The sequence below is a fragment of the Rhipicephalus microplus genome, chromosome 6 (genome assembly GCF_043290135.1).
Source record: "Rhipicephalus microplus isolate Deutch F79 chromosome 6, USDA_Rmic, whole genome shotgun sequence".
Lineage (NCBI taxonomy): Eukaryota > Metazoa > Arthropoda > Arachnida > Ixodida > Ixodidae > Rhipicephalus > Rhipicephalus microplus.
The window spans coordinates 189,862,298-189,881,627 of NC_134705.1; the positions used below are offsets into that span (position 1 = coordinate 189,862,298).

General features: G+C 44.1%; 1 protein-coding gene across 1 annotated transcript in view; it reads left to right on the forward strand.

Annotated features, from left to right (window-relative positions):
- The window catches only part of Ranbp21 (exportin-5-like protein Ranbp21), a 56,657-nt gene extending 38,517 nt beyond the window's left edge, over positions 1–18,140 (forward strand). The window contains exons 30-33 of the mRNA XM_075867306.1: positions 643–747; positions 3,482–3,694; positions 4,378–4,476; positions 6,304–18,140. Coding sequence (XP_075723421.1) covers positions 643–747; positions 3,482–3,694; positions 4,378–4,476; positions 6,304–6,438 — 552 coding nt within the window. The 3' untranslated portion in view covers positions 6,439–18,140. The remainder of the gene's footprint in view (positions 1–642; positions 748–3,481; positions 3,695–4,377; positions 4,477–6,303) is intronic.
- The last annotated feature ends 1,190 nt before the right edge of the window (positions 18,141–19,330 follow it).

Here is a 19,330-nt window from a genome sequence, read left to right on the forward strand (position 1 = left end):
GAACACCAGCACAGTTAAGTCTCGACCGTGCGAACTTTGCTTCAAGATTTCAGAAACAAACAAATGAAAAAGAGATAGTCTCTCCAACAATGCCTTCCCAGGCCAGTAAGCTTAGCAACTGCTCTCTTGCAAAAATAATATGCAGCCGAAACCCCTTATAAGAGGCACTGATATCATAGACAAATGCGTATCAGAGACACCGGTGTGCTTACATTTAAACAGGCAATGATAAGAAAATGCATTTACGGTACCCCGCTTATCAGGGACATCTCATAAAAAAAAAAAGAAAACAAGAATAGGCTTCCCAGATCATGGCTCTTATAAAGGCATTTAACACTACTTAGTAACTTCAAGTCAAGGAGTCTAGGAGTCAAGTCTAGGAGTTACAGCAGCATGAACAATTTGTCATGGCTCACGTCGTCATGAGCTACGTTTGCGTTTTGTCCCTAGGCACCAAACGCTGGTTTAGAAATGCGAAACAATGAAGAATGTGAGCATTCGTTGCTCTCATCAGGCATTTAGCTCACCTCCGGAAGTAAAGGAAAAAGGAAGAGATGGAAATAAGTTGTCACGAAACGAGCCTAGTCGGCTGTGTCGTCGTTTTTTAATTTCCTTTTTCTTCGTCTCTGTTCCGACTCGCAGGAACTTTGCTCGCCCGTTGTGATGGCGGTGTTCAACGCTCTGCACTGGTCCGACACCACTGCCTCCTTTAAGGCCTTGCAGCTGAGCATGCCCTTGCTGAAACTGGTGAGTGTTTTCTCGTCTTCCATTAGCTTTCTCCAAGGGGCACCAAAGAGCAGAGCGATTTTTCTCATATTAATAGAGCACAGTTTCGCAATCCTAAAAACTCCACTCTTACTGCGTGTAGGCCTGGTGTGTTCAGATATGGGTGCATGTCAAAGAACCCCAGGTGGTCGAAATTTCCGGAGTCCTCCACTACGGCATCCCCCACAATTATATGGTGGTTTGGGGACGTTAAACCCCACATATCAATCAAATCAATTCACTCTTACTTTGACACAATGCTTGGTAAGCAAGAAAATGCACGAAAAGAAAATGCAAGGTGAAGACGCCACCTTGAGGTTCTCACACCAAACACTGTGACGTTATAGATTTTAAAGGCGTCTACTGGGTCTTGCATAGCTTCTAATTAATAAAAATGAAGTACATTGTCATCAGTGGGTGCCATAGACCTAACATAGAATGTTTCAGAAAATTTCATCCAGCCAATGTCGCAAAAATACGAAAAGTACATTTGGAAATTTGCTACGTCGCGTGCGGAGACTCACGAGAGAAATTTGAACTTTAACCTTAATTTTCTCCGCAAATAATGAACTTATGATAGTGAGACATGTGGCATTTACAGTTCTCAGAGTGTAGTTTGTCAGTCTGAACCAAGTCATTGTTTTTCTTTAGTGAGCCTTTTTTTTCTGTAGCAGAGGTCGCAACTCTACCAAGTTTTCACTTCTTTAGAGCATGTGAAGGTTTGTTTGTTGGTCTTTTCTCGTGTCATAAATGTTGATGTATTACCGTATTTACTCGCATAATCCTCGCACTTTTTTTGCCAAAAAATCGATGCAAAGTTGGGGGGTGCGAGAATCACGCGGGGAAAACTTTCCACGAAAACGCAGAGTGAAAAAGAAAACGAAGTGGCCATAAATCGGGATTCTCACACCAGCAACTTACAACAAGCTTTAAGAAGTACTAATTAGAACTTACCTCAACAATAATAGCACAGGTTCAACACAAGGCAAGATTTATTTGAGACACAAAAAGTGCAAGCAAATAGTCGAGAATCGGAATACCGTACGCGAAGCTTGTGGGCGTTGCGGGCGTAACGGTAGCGGTCGGCGCTCAACAGGAGCCCTCAAAAGGTAAGCGTAGGACGTCATTATTGGGCTGATGGCTATTTAACAGAATCGTCCGCAGTTTCCTTCTGAAGAAATAAAGTTTCCAATCCCAGTTTTAGGCACACGGCAGGCCCAACGCGTCTTGGTGGCTTTCAGCTGCCGTCACCAGTAGCGAACACAAAACTCGTAGGCTCCGAAGGGCCTACCGGCGTCCCTGTTGCCGTTGTTTAGCGTATGATCTATCACTTGCAACTTGAAGCAGCCGTGTGGCTTCAGTATCGCCCCATAACGTGCCAAGATAACCGACACAACATACAACATACAAAACACGCCGCAACGTGCACTGGCCACTTTGGCTTGGCTTGGATTGAATCTCCGTGCAATAGTACGCTTGATACTTAAGAGGTGGCGCCAGATGGTGCGCGCTATCATCATTAATGACTGGAACGAGCAGACATTATTGCGGCAGTTTTCGGGGGTGCGATAATTACTCGAGGAAAAAAAAAATCGTATTTTTTCTTGGGCGATGTGGGGGGTGCGAGAATTATGTGAGTGCGAGGATTACGCGAGTAAATACGGTAATGCACTGCTCTGTCGGGCGGAAAAAAAAAATGCTTCACAGCGGAACTTGTTGGATGTTGCATGCGTAATGTGAAGGTTGAGCGAGTTCGCACATCAACATATTAAGTTGAATATGCAGCATGGCGCAGACGAGGGCAAAGAATCGGACTACTTGAGCACTGGCTCACAAGTGAAAGTTTATCGCATGCACATTTAGTGTAGATATTTAGGTCACATGGTGCGTGCTGAATGAGCAGGGAAATGAGAAAAACAAGCCATTTGAAAATTGTGTTTCATTTTAAATCAGTGTGATCAAAGTTTGACTGGCACTCAAAGTGGAATCTAAGTGCTTGCGATATGCGACGCTCTCTTGGCTTGACTAATTAACGGTCTGTGATCAACGTCGTAGTTTTTAGCAGCACAGTAGCTTAAGCTCAAGGAAACCATGTCAATTGCGTGCAGAAATTATGGTCATTGTCAATCAGCTCACGCTCGCCTTGCCCTCTTTTTTCTCGTCATCTCGTGCCTCCCTCCCAGAACACGTGCACCGAATTGTCCGGTGTGGGATGCGATAACTCTGTGATGTATGAAAGAATGAGGACAGGAGTGACACAAAGAGATAGAGTGGAAAGGAGAGAAAAAAAGGGAAGAAAGACAGGAAAAGAAAAAAAAAGCTAAGAAATTGACACGAGAAAGGAGCTAGAAAATTCACAGAGCAAGAAAAAAAAGAGAACGAAAAAAAAAAAGACTCAAGGAAGGAGGAAGAAATAGAGAGAGAAAAAGGAATAGAAAGAGCAAGAAATAGGGAATGACATCAAAAATGACGAAGATAAAGAAAGAGAAAGCCAGAAGAAGAAATTAAAGAAACTAAAAAAGAGGTAGAAACAGACAGAGAGAAACAGAAAAAATAAATAAAAACAAAGAAGGCTGCCTAATTCAGCACTTCCTCTGTATACCACTAGTATGAAGCTGCCTTGATTTTTTTCTGCAACAGGGGCTCACTCGTTCAATGTGAACCCCAATCTCGTCTGTGCGTCATTGGAAAGCTTCGTGTGCCCTTCTCCCCACAGATGTTCGAGCAGGGTTTCGTGCGCGACGAAGGCGGCGCAGCGTACCTCCTGCGTTGCGTGCTCCTGGGGCTGCAGGTGTTGGGCGAGCACGACATCAACCAGACCCGGCTGGTGTCCCTCGGGCTGGCCCTGTACCAGGCGGCGCGGCCCCTCTTCCCGGGACTGTGCAACACCCTACTGCAGATACCCGGATGCACTCCGGAGGCCCTGGAGGTGAGAAGACGCCAGACCGGGCGAATGTATGTACTTGCAGCGGAGATCACACGAAGCGTTTCACTTACATTGTCAGGCTGCTGATTTTCGTGCTCATAAATAGAAACAAAAACACTTTGGCTTACTTTTATACACACGCCACTTCACTCAAAGCTTAATATAACAAACCCTGATATAACGAAGTATCCATAAGACAGTAAAAAATAGTCTTGCGACATATATTGTGTTAGAAATACTCAAACGTCATTATGACAGAGTTACATCTTACTCAAAATTAAAGTCCTTATAACCGAAAATTTGTTATAAATGTTTATTCCTAACACTGTATCTATTGCAAGCATATTGTTCAGGTAGTCAGTACAACCAATATTTCGTTATATCTGGGTTCATTATATCGAGGTGAGTGTATACCTTTATAACGAATTTTCAGATATAACGAACCTATTTTCGTGTAGTATGAAACATTGTTACAATGAGGTATGAGTGCATTTCTTTTAGGAGATTTTTCACCAATACCCCTGACTATTAGACAACGGTTATTATACTGCAGTATAGGTCACAATTACTGGTAAAGCTTCCAGTAATCAAAAGCCGTAGACAAGTTGAACCACTTGTAGCCAACGACCATGCTTAGCGCCAGTACTGGTTTACAACCGGCAAATTTTCGAAAAATCGATACGCAGGCCTTTGAGACGCAGCTTCATCCCCCGGGTGACGGGAAAGGCCTGCCGGAGAAGAAGAAGAAGGAGATTTTCAAAAGGCTAATCTCTCCCATCATTGGGGTGAGTTGGCACTTTTTTCTGTTGCTACTGCATAGCAGCATATGCACTTGTCAATGGTAATCCGTTGTTCTGGCAAGTCTTCTGGCAGTCGTTAAGGGGGCCAGTAAACAAGCTCCATGGACCAAAAATTGTTATAAAGAGAAATATGTGCACTCTCGCTTTGTGAACGTGCTGCCGATATAATTTTAGGAATACAGAAGAACCTCATTGATGCGTTACGGTTTAATACGATTTTCTCGGCTTCTACACTCGCCATCGCAAAAACTAAAAATAACCTGAATCGGATCTAACGTTTCAAGTTGTACGTTTACTTTGTTCACTTTTTTTTTTTTTCAAGAACCTATCTATGAGGTTGTACTGAACGCACTATATTAAAGAGTTGTGGGGATTAGCATGACGGTCCCAGCTGGTTTCAAATTTTCACACAGCCTTGCCACCCTTCTCCCTCACAAGGAGGGGAAGGCAATCGATTAGCTGCGTGCTACGTCAAATCGCTGATCGGCGAATTTGCGTCACTGCGCACGAAAGAAGGATTGGTCTGGCATAGGAAAGGAATGCGAGATTGTTTTTAAAGGTGGATGCTCTGCGCGGTGCTGTAGTATTCAGAAGACATGATCGTCACAGTTCACTCGACGAGTGGCCGCGTTTCTTTGGGGTTGTAGAGAAATGTTGGAGCCTGTTGACTGGCCCTTCAAATATTTCCCCAGTGTTCCACCTAAGCAGTGAAGGAAACCCCTCATTTTATAGGCAAAATTGTTAAATTGCCAAGGCCGCTCGGGACCACACATGGTGAATACTGGTTCAAAACAATGCGAGCACTCACATACCACTAACGATTCTCCTTTTTTTTCATGGTTTCATTTTTGTATGTTTCTTAAAGATTCGTATATGACTTGTCACGCTTCTGGCTTTTGTGCAATTTCTTGCTCGTCTTCAAATGGCTTTTATAACTTTTCTAGAAACACAGACAACCGAAGACGAGAAAACATCCGCTGACTTCTCCATATCTGTTCGTCACGTTTCTATAGCAGTTAAAACCATTTCAAGATGATTTGCTGCCAGCTAACCCGACCTGGTGCTCTACTACATTTTCTCCGGAGCCCTCCACTAAGGCGTCTCTCATAATCATGCCGTGCTTTTGAGTCGTTAAGCTCCAGATATCAAAAATTAACATTGATCACAACAGGTTTTTCAAAGCTAGGTACTATACCCTGATGTTATGACTCAGAATGAGCTTCTCGTCATGTGCTCGTACAAGGCGTCGGGACGTATCTGTGGCCGCTTTGCTGCGTACCTCTATTGGTGATAAGCAAGCAACGATTTTGTGTGTTACAGTGCTTGACGCCATCACTACTAGCCATGCTGGTGCGGGAAACCATCAGAGTCGACAGTGAGGCCCGACGCGTCGCTAGTGTCGATGTCACGTGGCGGCACACGCGAAAATTAATTTTAATATCAAAACAAAAGATATCTTATCAGGATTTGCCTTGCTTCAAGCTCGCTCAGAGCCATCTCTGTAGGTAGCAAATTTGTATGTAGGAGTTTAATAAGCTTCAAAAATTGGTGTCAGTACCCCTAAAGCATTTTTTTTTTCCAATGAAGACAGATACACTTAAACAGGGTACAGTTGAACACCTTTATAAAAGGCACTGATGTATGGGTATAAGGGAGACCAGTGTGCCTGCACTGTCGTAAGGGTTGATAAGAAAACGCACACGTGAAGCTCTGCTTGTAAGAGACACTTCATATAACAGACAAAGACTGCTCCCCTATGGATGTCAAGTGATGTTCCTGAAGGCGTTTTCTCCCTCCCTCGCCCCGCCGTAGAAAAACATTGGCCAGCAGTTCAAGGCAGCCATCCAGATCATGAACCTGCCTCCGATGTTCCGGCCACAGAGGATGGCCATCGAAGAGGATGCCGTGGCCTGCGTCGACCTGCCCAACCTCTTCGGGCAGGAGTAGGCTCGACAGCACTGTCGTCCGCTCACGACATTCCTCGCTGTATGGACCACCGCATTTTCCCTACTTACAGGGCAAAGCACACGGGGTCTCGCCGTGGCCTCCAAGACCCTTAGACTGTGCCACTGACTTTCGTGCGCGCGAGTTAGTAATCTTGGAGGCCTTGGTTTGCCACAAGTTTCATGGAGGGCTGAGCAAGAGAGGAAAAGCTGGTATTTGAGTTGTTTAACATGTCATGGAAGTGATGAGGAGTTCAGGCATTGGATTGGCATTTGTTGGCTCGCGTGCTTTCTTGTAGCCACTTTGAGCTTTCTGGTTTTACAACATTTGTTTTTGTTTGTTCATTCGAATTCTTTTGTTTTCTCGTAGCTAGCTCATGTCACGGCATTGACATGAATTTGTGCATAATTTTATGCATCTCTCAATTTTACAGCCCTTCTCAAAGCATTCTTATAGCAATGGTGGTAGTCTGCCTGCCTAAGCAGTTCCACTGAACGGGTTAATAGCAACAGACGATAAAACCTATAAGCTTGCAAGTCTGAGACGGTTTTCAAACATGAAAGACATGTGAGCGCATTAGCCTTCGAGCAGTGTTTCAGGGTATATTACGCAGAGTTTGTGCTATAGAACATCTTAGTGATTCGTGGCTGCGGTTTTCTTGTCGAGAAATAAGGCCAGTTCAGTAGACAAAGTGCCATATCATTCGCTGAGCCGTCAGCCAAGTTATGACAGTGCTTGTCACTTTTCATCATTTTCATGATTGTGGGACATGCGTTTAAGAAACCTGCATGGATGTCAAGAGCCACATTCCTCCAGCTAAGGAGAGAAACTCTTTGGGGCTACACCCTGAATGTCATGTATGATGTGTGATTGCTTTGAAGTGTCATTCTAGCTGCGTTTATGAGTGACAGTGTGTTTGAGTTTGGAGATGAGATGGTTGTGATAGCTTGTCGTACACAACCGTTCGTTATTTTAAAAACTTCTACTTCACTTAGTGTCATCTGGCAGCTCAGTAGCTTCGACCAGTGCAGTTATGTCGTATAATATCTTCAGTAAAGGTTGCTTGCAGAAGAGAACTACATATAGTATTATACTAAAAAAATTTTCATTTGTTTTTGACTACACTGTAACGCGTTCGATGTAACGAACCAAGGCAACACGTTGCTGAACAAGGAATGACCAACTAGTCGTTTATTCATGACATTGATATAGCTGCGTTGGCAGCGAGGGGAAGGGAGAGACAAGGAAGTGGCAAGCGGTATTCACACACATGCGCGATAGCCTGTTCTGATACATCTATTTTTCATCCAATTTGGACTCGTAATACCAAGCAAACAAACAGCAAACAAAAGAAACAAGTGAACTAGCGTGTCTGACGCAAGTCTTCTTCGTAGCGCAGGCGCTGTGGCTCGGTCCGGGATCTCGTTGACCTGCGAAGTATTGGCAATTCGGATGAGCCTCCCGTTGATTCTGTTTGCTCGGTTTCTTCAGAAACCCTGGTGCTTTGCGGGTTTGAACAGCGGTCAGCCACTGCTGCGTCACACGTGCCATGCGCCGGTTCCGAGCCTTCGGCGGGTGGTCCTGCGCTATTGGGCGGCTCGAAGTCTTCCAGACCGCTCTCGTAGCCGTTCTCGTTTTCGCAGCGTTCGTGTGTTGGCAGCAGATGTCGGTTTCGCCTCAGCTGCCCTTGACTTTCTGTTCTGACCAGATATGAACGTGGCGCCACCTCCTTAAGTACCGTTGCTTTGCGGGACCAGTTCCCATTCTTGATCCGAACAACGTTGCCTGCATCAAGGGGCGATAATGGCTTACCCTGTAGTGATTGCCGATGTTTTGATACAGGGCACTCTCCATCGGCGTTAAACTCGGGCACCGTTGACCGAAGACGACAACCTTGCAGCAACTCTCCGGGCGACCGTCTGTCTTCTAAGGGGGAAGATCGATAAGCCAAAATGCCCAGCCAGAAATCCTCACGGCCCTCCGTAGTTTTCTTGAGAATTCGTTTCACAATCTGTACACCCTTTTCGGCTAAGCCGTTTGAGCGGGGGAAATTCGGGCTGGATGTTATATGTTCGAAGTTGAACTGTTTTGCGAATGCAGCAAATTCACTCGAAGAAAATTGGCGCCCATTGTCGGTGCAGACTTGCACAGGAATGCCATAGCGAGAGAATATGGCGGATGTCTTAGAAATAGTTTCCGCTGCTGTTGTGCTCACCAGTCTTTCAACATCTGGGAAGTTCGACTGGTCGTCATACACCACGACGTAGGAGTCCCCTGCAAACTGAAACAAGTAGAGTCCGACTCGATACCACGGTCGTTTCGATGTAGGCCGTTGTAGAATGGGCTCGCTCGGCTGGCTGTAGGCGTATTTTTGACACACCTGGCATGTTCGTGCTAGGTTCTCAATGTCACTGCCTAGTCCTGGCCAAAAAACTAGCCTACGTGCCCTGGCCTTGCATTTGTTCAGTCCCATGTGGCCCTCGTGTATCCGTCCTAGAATTTCCGATCTCATACTTTTCGGCACGACGATGTTGCTCCCTTTTAGCAGTACCCCGTCCACTGCTGATAACTCCGATGTGAATGGCTTTAGTTCCCCTTGAATCGTCGCACCTGCTTTTAGTTGCTCTAACACGCTGCTTATATACGGGTCGGCACGGGTCTCTTCTTGAAGTCGTTGCTTTGTTCGTCTGCTTACCAGGCTTGAAACCACCTGAATTGCGTGGACCTTCATGTCTTCCGCTTCATCAGCGGCCCCAGGCAGCGTGGCACTACGGGACAGCATGTCTGCGAGCATCAGGCCTTTCCCAGGGATGAACTGCAAGACATAGTCGTATTTGAAAAGATGGAGGAAAAATCGTTGCAGTTTTGGTGGCATGTCCGCAACACTTTTTTGGACGATGGCAATCGGAGGCCTGTGATCAGTTTCGACAAGAATCCTGCGGCCATAGACAAACGGGTGAAACTTTTCGCACGCAAATACTATAGCCAGCGCTTCCTTTTCAATTTGAGCATAGCGTGTTTCACTCTCGCTCAGAACCCGCGATGCGTACGTGACTGGGCGCCAGTCGTTTCCGTGTTTTTGCAGCAAGGCGGCACAAATCCCGCTTTTAGAGGCAGGCGTCTGCAGTTACCTTCACTTATTTTTTTGAACCAAAGAGCACTAGTATCAGTGGGTTCATCAATGCGTTGCAGATCTGAGCCCACTCGTGCGCGTGTGCTGACGTCCATTCGTACACCACGCTTTCCTTCAAAAGATCCCAAAGTAGTGATGTCCTGTCACTGAGCGAGGGTACTACATACTTGCGGAAATAATTCACAATGCCCAACATTCTGCAAACTGGCTGTTTATCATTCGGTTGTGGTATAGCCTGTATGCTCTCGATTAAGTCTGGACTGGGACGGACACCGCTCTCGCTGATCACGTCACCAAGAAATGCTATCTGTGTCACAGAAAACATACATTTTTGTCCGTTAAACGTCATCCCAGCTTGCTCCGCTCGCTTTAGTACGGCTTTCAGCCGTTCATTATGCTGCTCTGTCGAGTCCTCCCAGATTAGTATATCATCCATGTATACACGCACGCCTGTCAGGCCTTCAAAAATTTTTGTTAAAGTCTTCTGGAAGACCTCACTTGCTGAAGAAATTCCAAATGGCATCCGCCAGAACCTGTAGCGACCAAAGGGCGTTGCGAAGGTGCACACGCGTGACGTAGCGTCGTCCAACGGTATCTGATGGAAGCCTGCGTTTGTGTCTAGCCGGGAAAAGTACCTTGCACCCGAGATTTCACTTTCGATGTCCTCCCGAGATGGCATAGGATAATGTTCGCGCTTTATGCTTTTGTTTATGACCCTTGGGTCCATACATAAGCGAAGACGGCCATCCTTCTTCCTTACTACAACTAAAGGGCTTACCCAATCGGTAGGCTCGTCCACTTTCACGATGATAGAGGCCCTTTCCATGCGGCTCAGCCCCTCACGAAGCTGCTCCTTGATCGCCAACGGTACCCTCCGGGCAGGCTGCACTACCGGAATGGCATCCGGTCGCAGTACCATCTTGTACTGTTGCTTTATACAGCCAGTTCCGCGAAATAAGTGTGGAAAAGCCAGCTGGGGAGCGTCTTCTCTTGAGTCTACCGCATTCACTGTCGGAATCAGTCCGAATTTCTGACATGGCTTGAGACAAGTGATGGCATTGTGACCTTTCTTCACAATAAAAAATGCAATGCGACGTTCTTGGCCGTTTAAATTCAGGACTTCTGTTGATACTCCCACGTGCTTGATAATGCTTCTGTTATATGCAGTAAGAACTGCCGTGCTTTTTCTTGGCTCCGTTGCTCGGTTGACACGCCGGAACAAAGACAGAGGTAGTAGGTTGGCTTGTGAGCCAGTATCTACTTTAAATTTCAGTTCTTGGCCGCCTATCTTGCCGCGCACTGTCCAATCTGCTCCCACACCATCCGCCACGCCGCACACGCTGATGTTCAAGATATCGAAATTATCATCTGCCTCTTGTGCATCATTCACTTGGTCAACCTGACGCTTTCTGCAACACACCGCAAAATGATTCTTTTTCTCGCACACGTAGCAAAACTTTCCCCGAGCTGGACATTCTTCTGGAGCATGGAATCTTCTGCACTGATGACATCGAGACTGGTTTTTGCTGGCTTGTTGTGTTCTTCTCGTGTACTCCACTTGCCGGGTTTCCTTCGACCACTCTGCATTTTGCTGCGCAGATACTTCCGCTGCTTTGCACATTTGATCAGCTTTCTGCAAAGTAAGGTCCTTCTCGCTTAGCATTCTCTGTCTGAGTTTTTTATCGCCGATCCCAAATACTACTTGGTCCCTTATCATGGATTGTTCAAGGTCCCCAAAGTTGCAGAGTTTCGCTTGCTTCTTGATGTCCCTCAAAAATCTTTCAAACGGTTCTGCCTCCTCTTGTACTCGAAGGCGGAACACATGCCGTTCGTAAACTTCATTGCCTTGCTGGACGCAGTACTCTTCAAACTTTTTGACCAAAGTTTGATAATCTTCTTTGTTCTCACCTTCGGAAAACGCGAAGTTGTTGTACACGTCCAGGGCATCGTCACCTGCGGCGCTGAGGAGTATGGCCGCTTTCACAGCTTCTGTCCTTGGCTTTTCTGATGACGTGGCTGTGAGGTAGAGCTCCAACTTTTGTTTAAACTGCAGCCAGTTTCTTCTCAGGTTTCCGGAAAGCTGCAGCGGTGGTTGGGGCTTGACGACATCCATTCTGCCGCCGAGACAATCCCACTTCTGACACCATGTAACGCGTTCAATGTAACGAACCGAGGCGACACGTTGCTGAACAAGGAATGACCAACTGGTCGTTTATTCATGACGCTTGTATAGCTGCGTGGGCTGCGAGGGGAAGGGAGAGACAAGGAAGGAAGTGGCAAGCGGTATCCGCGCACATGCGCGATAGTCCGTTCTGATACATACACGACAATGCTTCATATCGACTCATTTGCATGTCACTTTACAAAAGACGGTTTTTGTGAAACGTAACTGACAGAGATATTTATGGAATCATGTAAAAAGCTCATTTTTGTTTTGAGTTTGATTTGCATGTAATGTTTGCCTCGACAAACCGAATGCCAGCCTTTGGTGCAACAGGCCAGTTTACGGGTCAAGAAAAGCATGGTCGTGACAGTTCATGATGATAGCGACAATATGAATTCATTGATGATTTTTCGCTATTGCAAAGATTCATGGTGATCATGACACTATTAATGCATTGATGATTTTTTGCTATTGCAAAGATTTATGATTGCGACGATATTAATGTATCGATGATTTTTTGCTATTGCAAAGATTCATGTTGATTGTGATGATATGAATGTATATTGTAAAGATAGTTGAACTCCTGCTGCAGTTTCTCTCTTACAAAAGGGCCATGGACCCACGCTTTCTCTTCTCTTTACACTATTATGTTAGTACCATAATGACAAATTAGTTGAGACGTCTTGTGCTGAAATTTACTTATACTGTGATGAGTTTGTTGCCTTCAAGTTGTATATGCCGGGCTTGTTACTTGAACTTACGTAAGTCAGGTGTGTGTGTGTCTTCTTTACTTGCAGAGCCGATGTTTGTGTGTAAAAATAATGAATTGCAATCTAACCTGTATAGCTATGGTGATCACTAATTTATTAGGTAAACGGGATGCTAATGAAATTTTATGAATCGAATTAATTTGGTGCATAAGTCATAAGAGCTAAATGCTTGTGGTCAATTTAGAAACGTTTACTCCGGAAGGGGAATAGAGCAACTACTTTTGTCATAATCACTATGATAATTGAGTCATCTTGATAACCACAATGGCATTTTACAGCGAAATTGATAAGAAAGTTGGTTTCATGAAATCCCATCTGCAATATGGTTGATTGGGCGAGTTGGTGATACATGACTGTTTGAAATAAGAGCGCAATACTTAGACGCAGACAGGATAGACAGGAACAAGAGCTTACTGCCAACTGAAAGTTTATTCGGAGAGCTGTGAAATATACACTGACAGATGAAACAGTATCGTGGCTTATTCGCGGTCTGGGACGGGCTTATTGTTCATCAGGAACAGCCTCAGGTCCCCAAACTCGCTGATGAGTCTGAGTGAGCCTGATCGAAGAAAATTTGGGTGATTGTTAGTCCGAGTGAGTGTGGTGAAAGGATATTGCGGTGAGGGAGTCCGAGTCAGCCGAAAGTGCAAAATTTATTTCTTAAGTGAGTCTGAGTGATCTCCACAATTTTTCTCAACCTATCGCCACAGCACAAACGATGTGCAAGTAATGCCTCACAGATTTGTAGCGGGTACCCTGTTTATCAGCATAATGACGAATGGCATAGTGGGTGCTTTCTGACGTTACGAAAGTCACGGTGGTCGTATGGTGGGTACCTGCATGTGCTGTGCCGTGGTGGGCATGAGGGCGACGTATAGTGGGTACCTGCATGCGCTGTGGCGTGACGGTCACCCAGACATACAACGGACGAGCCTAAATCCCAAGGTGCTTTGCCCCTAATAATTCATTATGTTGTGATGCTGAATCTGGTACACGATTGCAGAGCAATGCATGCCCTGCTGTTCAGTTTGTTCAGGCTTCGCTTCTATCTCACTGTCACGTAAACTTTTTCCAATAAGTTTAGCGCACAAAAAATGAGGCATCTTTTAATTAAAAGTAACTTTCATATGACTTTGTTTTACACTCGGCAAATAAGCGTCGCGAATCTCAAGAACGTAGTCCATCCGAAGCAGATCCAAAGCCTGCACTTCCCATCGTTACCATGGCAGTACAAACGCCGCTGAAGGAGCCCGCATAGACGCTAGCAACGGATTCCCATCTAGACATTGTAGTGTGAAACTCTATGTCTGTGAGCGTGGCCTTGTTACATGTCACTCCCAATAAAGAGTAAAAGCAGAGATCATTTCTAACAGCGCAACCTGTTACGATATCACAACAAGGGTGCCGTAGTTGCCCACCGCTGCCAGTGTCTGTAACCGCTATCGCGGGAAATAATAAAAAAAAATGTGCAGATTGGAACAAAGTTCGAACTCGGGTCTGCTTTGGGCCAGCCCTGTATTCTACCTCTGAGCAATGCTGGTGCTCAAATCTCCTGCACCCAAAAATCTTATACAAGAGTTATTTCAGGAAAGAACCTCATTAGCATTCGCAATATAACGTGGTAGAAAACTAACATAATAACCAAGTGTCGGAACATGAATTGCATAACCAGGTGGCGTGCCACACATTGCGAATTGCATTACGAGTAGGTCATTGAATGCTCCCAACCCATTACAAAGAGCCCAGCCACAATTCTTCGTCATTAGCCACTGAATCAATTAATTGACTAGTGGGTACCTTGTAAGCATACTTGTAATAGTAGTCACCGAGAGATCTTGCAACGGTTTCTAGAAGTGGGGCTTCTCTAGCTTTTGCTGTGATGGTGCTGCAGTTTCTGCTCAAGCCTGGTATAGACAAATTTCACCGGACTTACGTCACGGATATGGGGTGGCGCTGTCTTGGTAGGCAAAAGACGCTCTGCTGGGCTTTCAATGGTGCATGGGGTGTTCTCAGTCAAGCAACAAGGAAAAAAAAAAAACGGTATGCCGACGAACTGCGTCGCGGCTCGATGTGAGTCGTGTCCCACAACTTGGTTTTGTTTGTTGGCGCACATCGCAGCCCTCAGCGCTTATGGCTTTCACAAGGCTTATCGCGTCTCACAATGCCGTTTCGTTGGCGCACATCACAGCCCTCAGTGCTTATGGCGTTACATGCGAACGTCAATATATTCTACCCATAATGTCGACATGGGCCTACCTGTGTTTACAAACATGGAATGGGTCTATAGTTGTTTTTAACTTGTGTTTTTTGAGCAGCATCTCTCTTTAATGGATGAGAAACAATGCTGCAGCAAACTACGCACGAAGCGAGACTTCAAATGAGCTAGCATGTTATAAGGAGCAGAATAGAGTGATATTTCTCGATGAAATAGTTGGGTGGCAAGTGAGGCAAGCAAGGGGAAAAGGGAGGAGATAGGATACGGTACCTGTACCTGTTCTGTCCCCTCCTTTTTTTTCTTTGCTTGTCTCAGTCGTGTCACAAATTTATTAAGCCATGCGCCAACTCGCCCAACATCACACTCCACTGAAGAGCGACATTTTGTCATTTTATGTTCATCGGTGACTCGTGCTTCAAGTTAATTTGCTTCCGTAACGTTCATTTTCTCAGCGCTCGCATTGAGAATGGAGAAACTGTTTATTCATGGTTTTCACAAAGCACGCAACTTCATGGTAGTCTCAGTGTATATTTTGTTTCTTTTTTTTTCAGCATTGTGTGCAATGTTTATGCCCATATAATTAGAAGATGTTCAGTCATTTGGTCATTTACTTATTCTTATGAAGTTGTTTTTTTTTTTTGTCTGGACCGGCATGTGCACGATAAGTTGGGCCTTTAATAGAGCTTAATTGTTCTTAAGATGTAAAACCTTGGCAATTATATCACTGTTAATTATTTGTTCTCCTCACTTGTTTTGTCCAATTATAGGTTTATGCTTGGTACTTTTTTTTTAATTGATGATAACTAACAGACAATGGTGCCAAGAAAAGTATATTGAAGGATGCAGGTTCTCTCCCTGCCAGCAGCAAGTTATCTTTTGTCCACTTTTCTTTTTTCGCATCTACCCTTACAGTTACTTCAAATAACATCCCCTATACTTTCCTGGGCATCATTGTCTGTTAGCTCTCATTGTGTCTAACAAAGAAAATGAGGCCATAAATTTACACTTTTTCTAATTGAGAATTTTTTCCATTTGTTTACTGATGTCAAATTTCCTTATCGAAGCCTAGTTGGTTTATAATGGCAATACTATTAAGTGTGAAAAGACGCATTATACAAAACAAGTTACTAATGGTAAAATCACTACTTTCGACTGCCGTCATGAAATCTGTGCAGTACACACAAGCGGAGATGCCTTAAAGAGGCCATGACACCCAATTTTCGCTTATAGTCTGTCTTATCTAGGTTAATCCTTGGGTGCACACAAACAAGCTGGCAAAAATTCGAGAACTCAATTTATAATGAGAATTCTACGTGCAAGCAGCCCGAAAATGTCGCAACAGTGACGCACCCATGAGCCGTCACATTACAAGCTGCTTGTTTTCCGAGCGTCTATTTCAGCCAGCGATAATATTTATTCATCAGCTATGTGTATGATAAAGCTATTAGAACATTCCTTATTTTGTCATTGAAAATTGAATGGTTAGCAGCAGCTGAAATTTGGGTAGAAGATGACAGCTCCACGCTTATGAAGCACGTGATTTCGCCCACGCCATGGCAAACTGCCGATCACCGCGGCGGGTGGGGTTTATAGCTGGCAGCTTCCAGGGCTAGTTTTTCAATGAACCATTCTTTTGCAGTCCATTTTTCATACATGTACAGGTACAATAGATCCTCTACTTCTGTATTTTGTTTAAAACCACTATTTGGTGGGTGACCGTGTCATGGCCTCTTTAAATGAAAAAGCAAGATATGAGTGTATCATAGAAACTGGATTTCTAATATGCATCGAGGTGTCGAAATTCTCTTGAGTATATATTTATAGAACATTCACTAAAGCACTGAAAGTACATGGCACGAAGGAAATGAGGGCAAGGTAGGTCAGTGAGTGTTCTGTCAGTCTACAGTTGAACCTCATTTCATGAAACACTGATAGATGGTATGATCGGTGATAATGAACTCATTTTCACTCATTTTCAGTGGCCATGCTTCATTTTAGGGACACGATATTTATAATGAAACCGAAAATGTGAGTGCCTCCACTATATTGGCTGTAATGAATAAATATTTCGCTTGTGCGAGGCTTAAAACTCAAAGGGTAGCATACAAAGCAAAGACAGTTCACAACCGCATTTCTTTGAAAATGTGGATGTGACAGTCAGAACTTGCATAGAAAATTCGTCGAATTCTTCTTCAAATAAATGTGAACACAGGCCTATTTTGTCAAATGGACTTTATTTTATTGTAATATCACTTTCTAACGTTTGGCCTGCAATGATTACCTTGTTTATAGTGGGTTGGTATGATGGAATAGTTCGTTTTTGGTATCCAAGATTTCTATGCAAACCAGATTGCCACTTTAATAGCACCGATTTCTATTTATACTGCTACAACTAATATCTGATATTGCACAATAACTTGTGGTCCTCATGCTACTCAATTATAACAAGTTTCGAGTGGACACTCTGAAGAATTTCCGAAAAAGGAACTTTTTAAAAAAAATTTTTTAATCCCGACAGAAATAGAATTTATCAAGAGCAACATGTAGTAGTTAAGCCAGTCTACTGAGAAAATAATTCTATGAGTCATCCCCATATTCCCAAATCACGCCACGTCTAGCAATAGAAGACAGTTAAGCAAAATTATAGTCCCCTCCACCCACCCTAAATTGTGCATTTCCGTTCCTCGAGTTTCTTTTGGTTCCCGTCTTTTTTATTAAGTGTAGTTGATAGTTTGCGCTTGCGGTGTCCACTTTGGGACGTGTGTCCTTCCTAACAACATTTCTCCCAGCGACTGTAGCGCAGTATTTTAATCATGCACAACCAGCTAGCCCAACACCTTACTTTGCTTCCGATGCCTCAGTGTTAATCTGTTTCTGTTCATACAGATACTCATGTCTCGAGTTTTCATTTAGCGCATCTGTGCCACTGCTTACTGTACATGAAGCAGTTGAAAGTAGCACTCGTCCCATGTCGTATCTTTTTCTTGTGCTCATAATAGTGTAATTCTTTAACTAATTTTCTTTGTGAGCTACAGTCGTATATTTTGTACATTCTTGTTTTTACAATTTAAACCCTATCATCTTGTTCAAAACCAGGAGCTATTTAAAATGGAATTTTTTATGCCTTTGTTTTGCACCATAGTTCTGTGATAATAATACAGATGGTGGTTACAGAGCTGTGGAGAGTTTCTTTTTTTTTTTCTTGCTGATGAATTTGTTACTTGTGTGTACATGCTATTTAGTTTTTTGCACCCTATTCATAATAGCATCTTAACTTGCACGAGCGTTAGCGACGTATTTTTTTCGTTTGTGTTACCACATAGCTGCGATACATTACAGTGTCATCAGAATTGCAACTGAGAAAAGAGTGATGCTCTAATATAGCCAAATGTGTGTGCTTGCAATAAAACATCTGAAAATCTACCATTTTTCACTTGGAGGTTCTCAAACGTTTAGGTTTTTTTCTCAAGTTGGTTTGCACTGCCTTGTGCAAAGATTTTATCAATTGCTAGCAGGACAGGACAGGACAAACAACTTTATTTGGTCCTGAGAGGCAAGGCAGCGGGCCAACTATGTAGGTCCCCACCCAGCCGTTGGCTAGTCCCATGTCGGAACAGAGAGGCCAGCAGTGTGCTTTAGTTGTGTTTTTGTGGTGTACAGTTGGGCACTTCATACAACGCGCATGAAACTTTTACATCATCATTTGTACCCTCACTTCGCTCTTTTATTTATTGCTGCTACTGCATTGCATAATGCCACATTCGACTTATACGATATTAAAATAAGCAAGGTCTGCTGTAACGAGCTCATTGGTGAGCTAGTTTCTACAGGAACGGGGCGTTTACAGTTACGTTTCTTTGCTACATCTAGAGGGAGGCACAGAATAAGCTCATGCTAACTCATAAAAACGTTCAGAAAGGAACTGCAAGTGGCGACTCCTGCACTAAAGCTCGTGACTTCATAGCCTTTGACTGCGTTCGCTTTGACCTATATAACGAATTATCGTTGACAATGACGGGCACTTTGTTCAAGGGAAGTCGTAAACACACAGCATTGCTAGATTAGTGCAAGCCTTCTTGAGCCAATCTAGGTGTCTGACATGAAGCATTCTGTGCTGGGTATTAGGCACAAAATTCAAAAATGACTCTTTATCTATTTCAAATGAGCTTCGGCCTGATGTCGCGAAATCGACGACGATGTCATTTTGGTATAAGCCGACTTGGTGTTCCACTTCAACGTTTCTTTAAGGGAATGTGCCTGTCTTTATTTTTCTTTAGGAGAGCTACTTCCCCACATTCTTTTGACGACGTCGGGAGATTCTACATCGCATTGTATATGCGTTTATTCCTGTATAGTTTTTTCCTGCTATATTTCTTTTCTGTCGTTTTCTATTGTGTGTGCTTCTGTTTATTTTCTGTTATAAGACTTGTGTGCATTTGATACATGGCAGATGGGATGCCTTCAGAAAACGCAGCAGGTGCATTAACCACTTTGACCGTGCAAATATCCGTGACAGGCTTTTTGAATCACCGCTAGATGGCGCCACCTTTCTGCTCCTTTCACTTTTGTCCTTGATTTCCCGTCATTTGTCTGCAATGTGACCTCGCCCAACA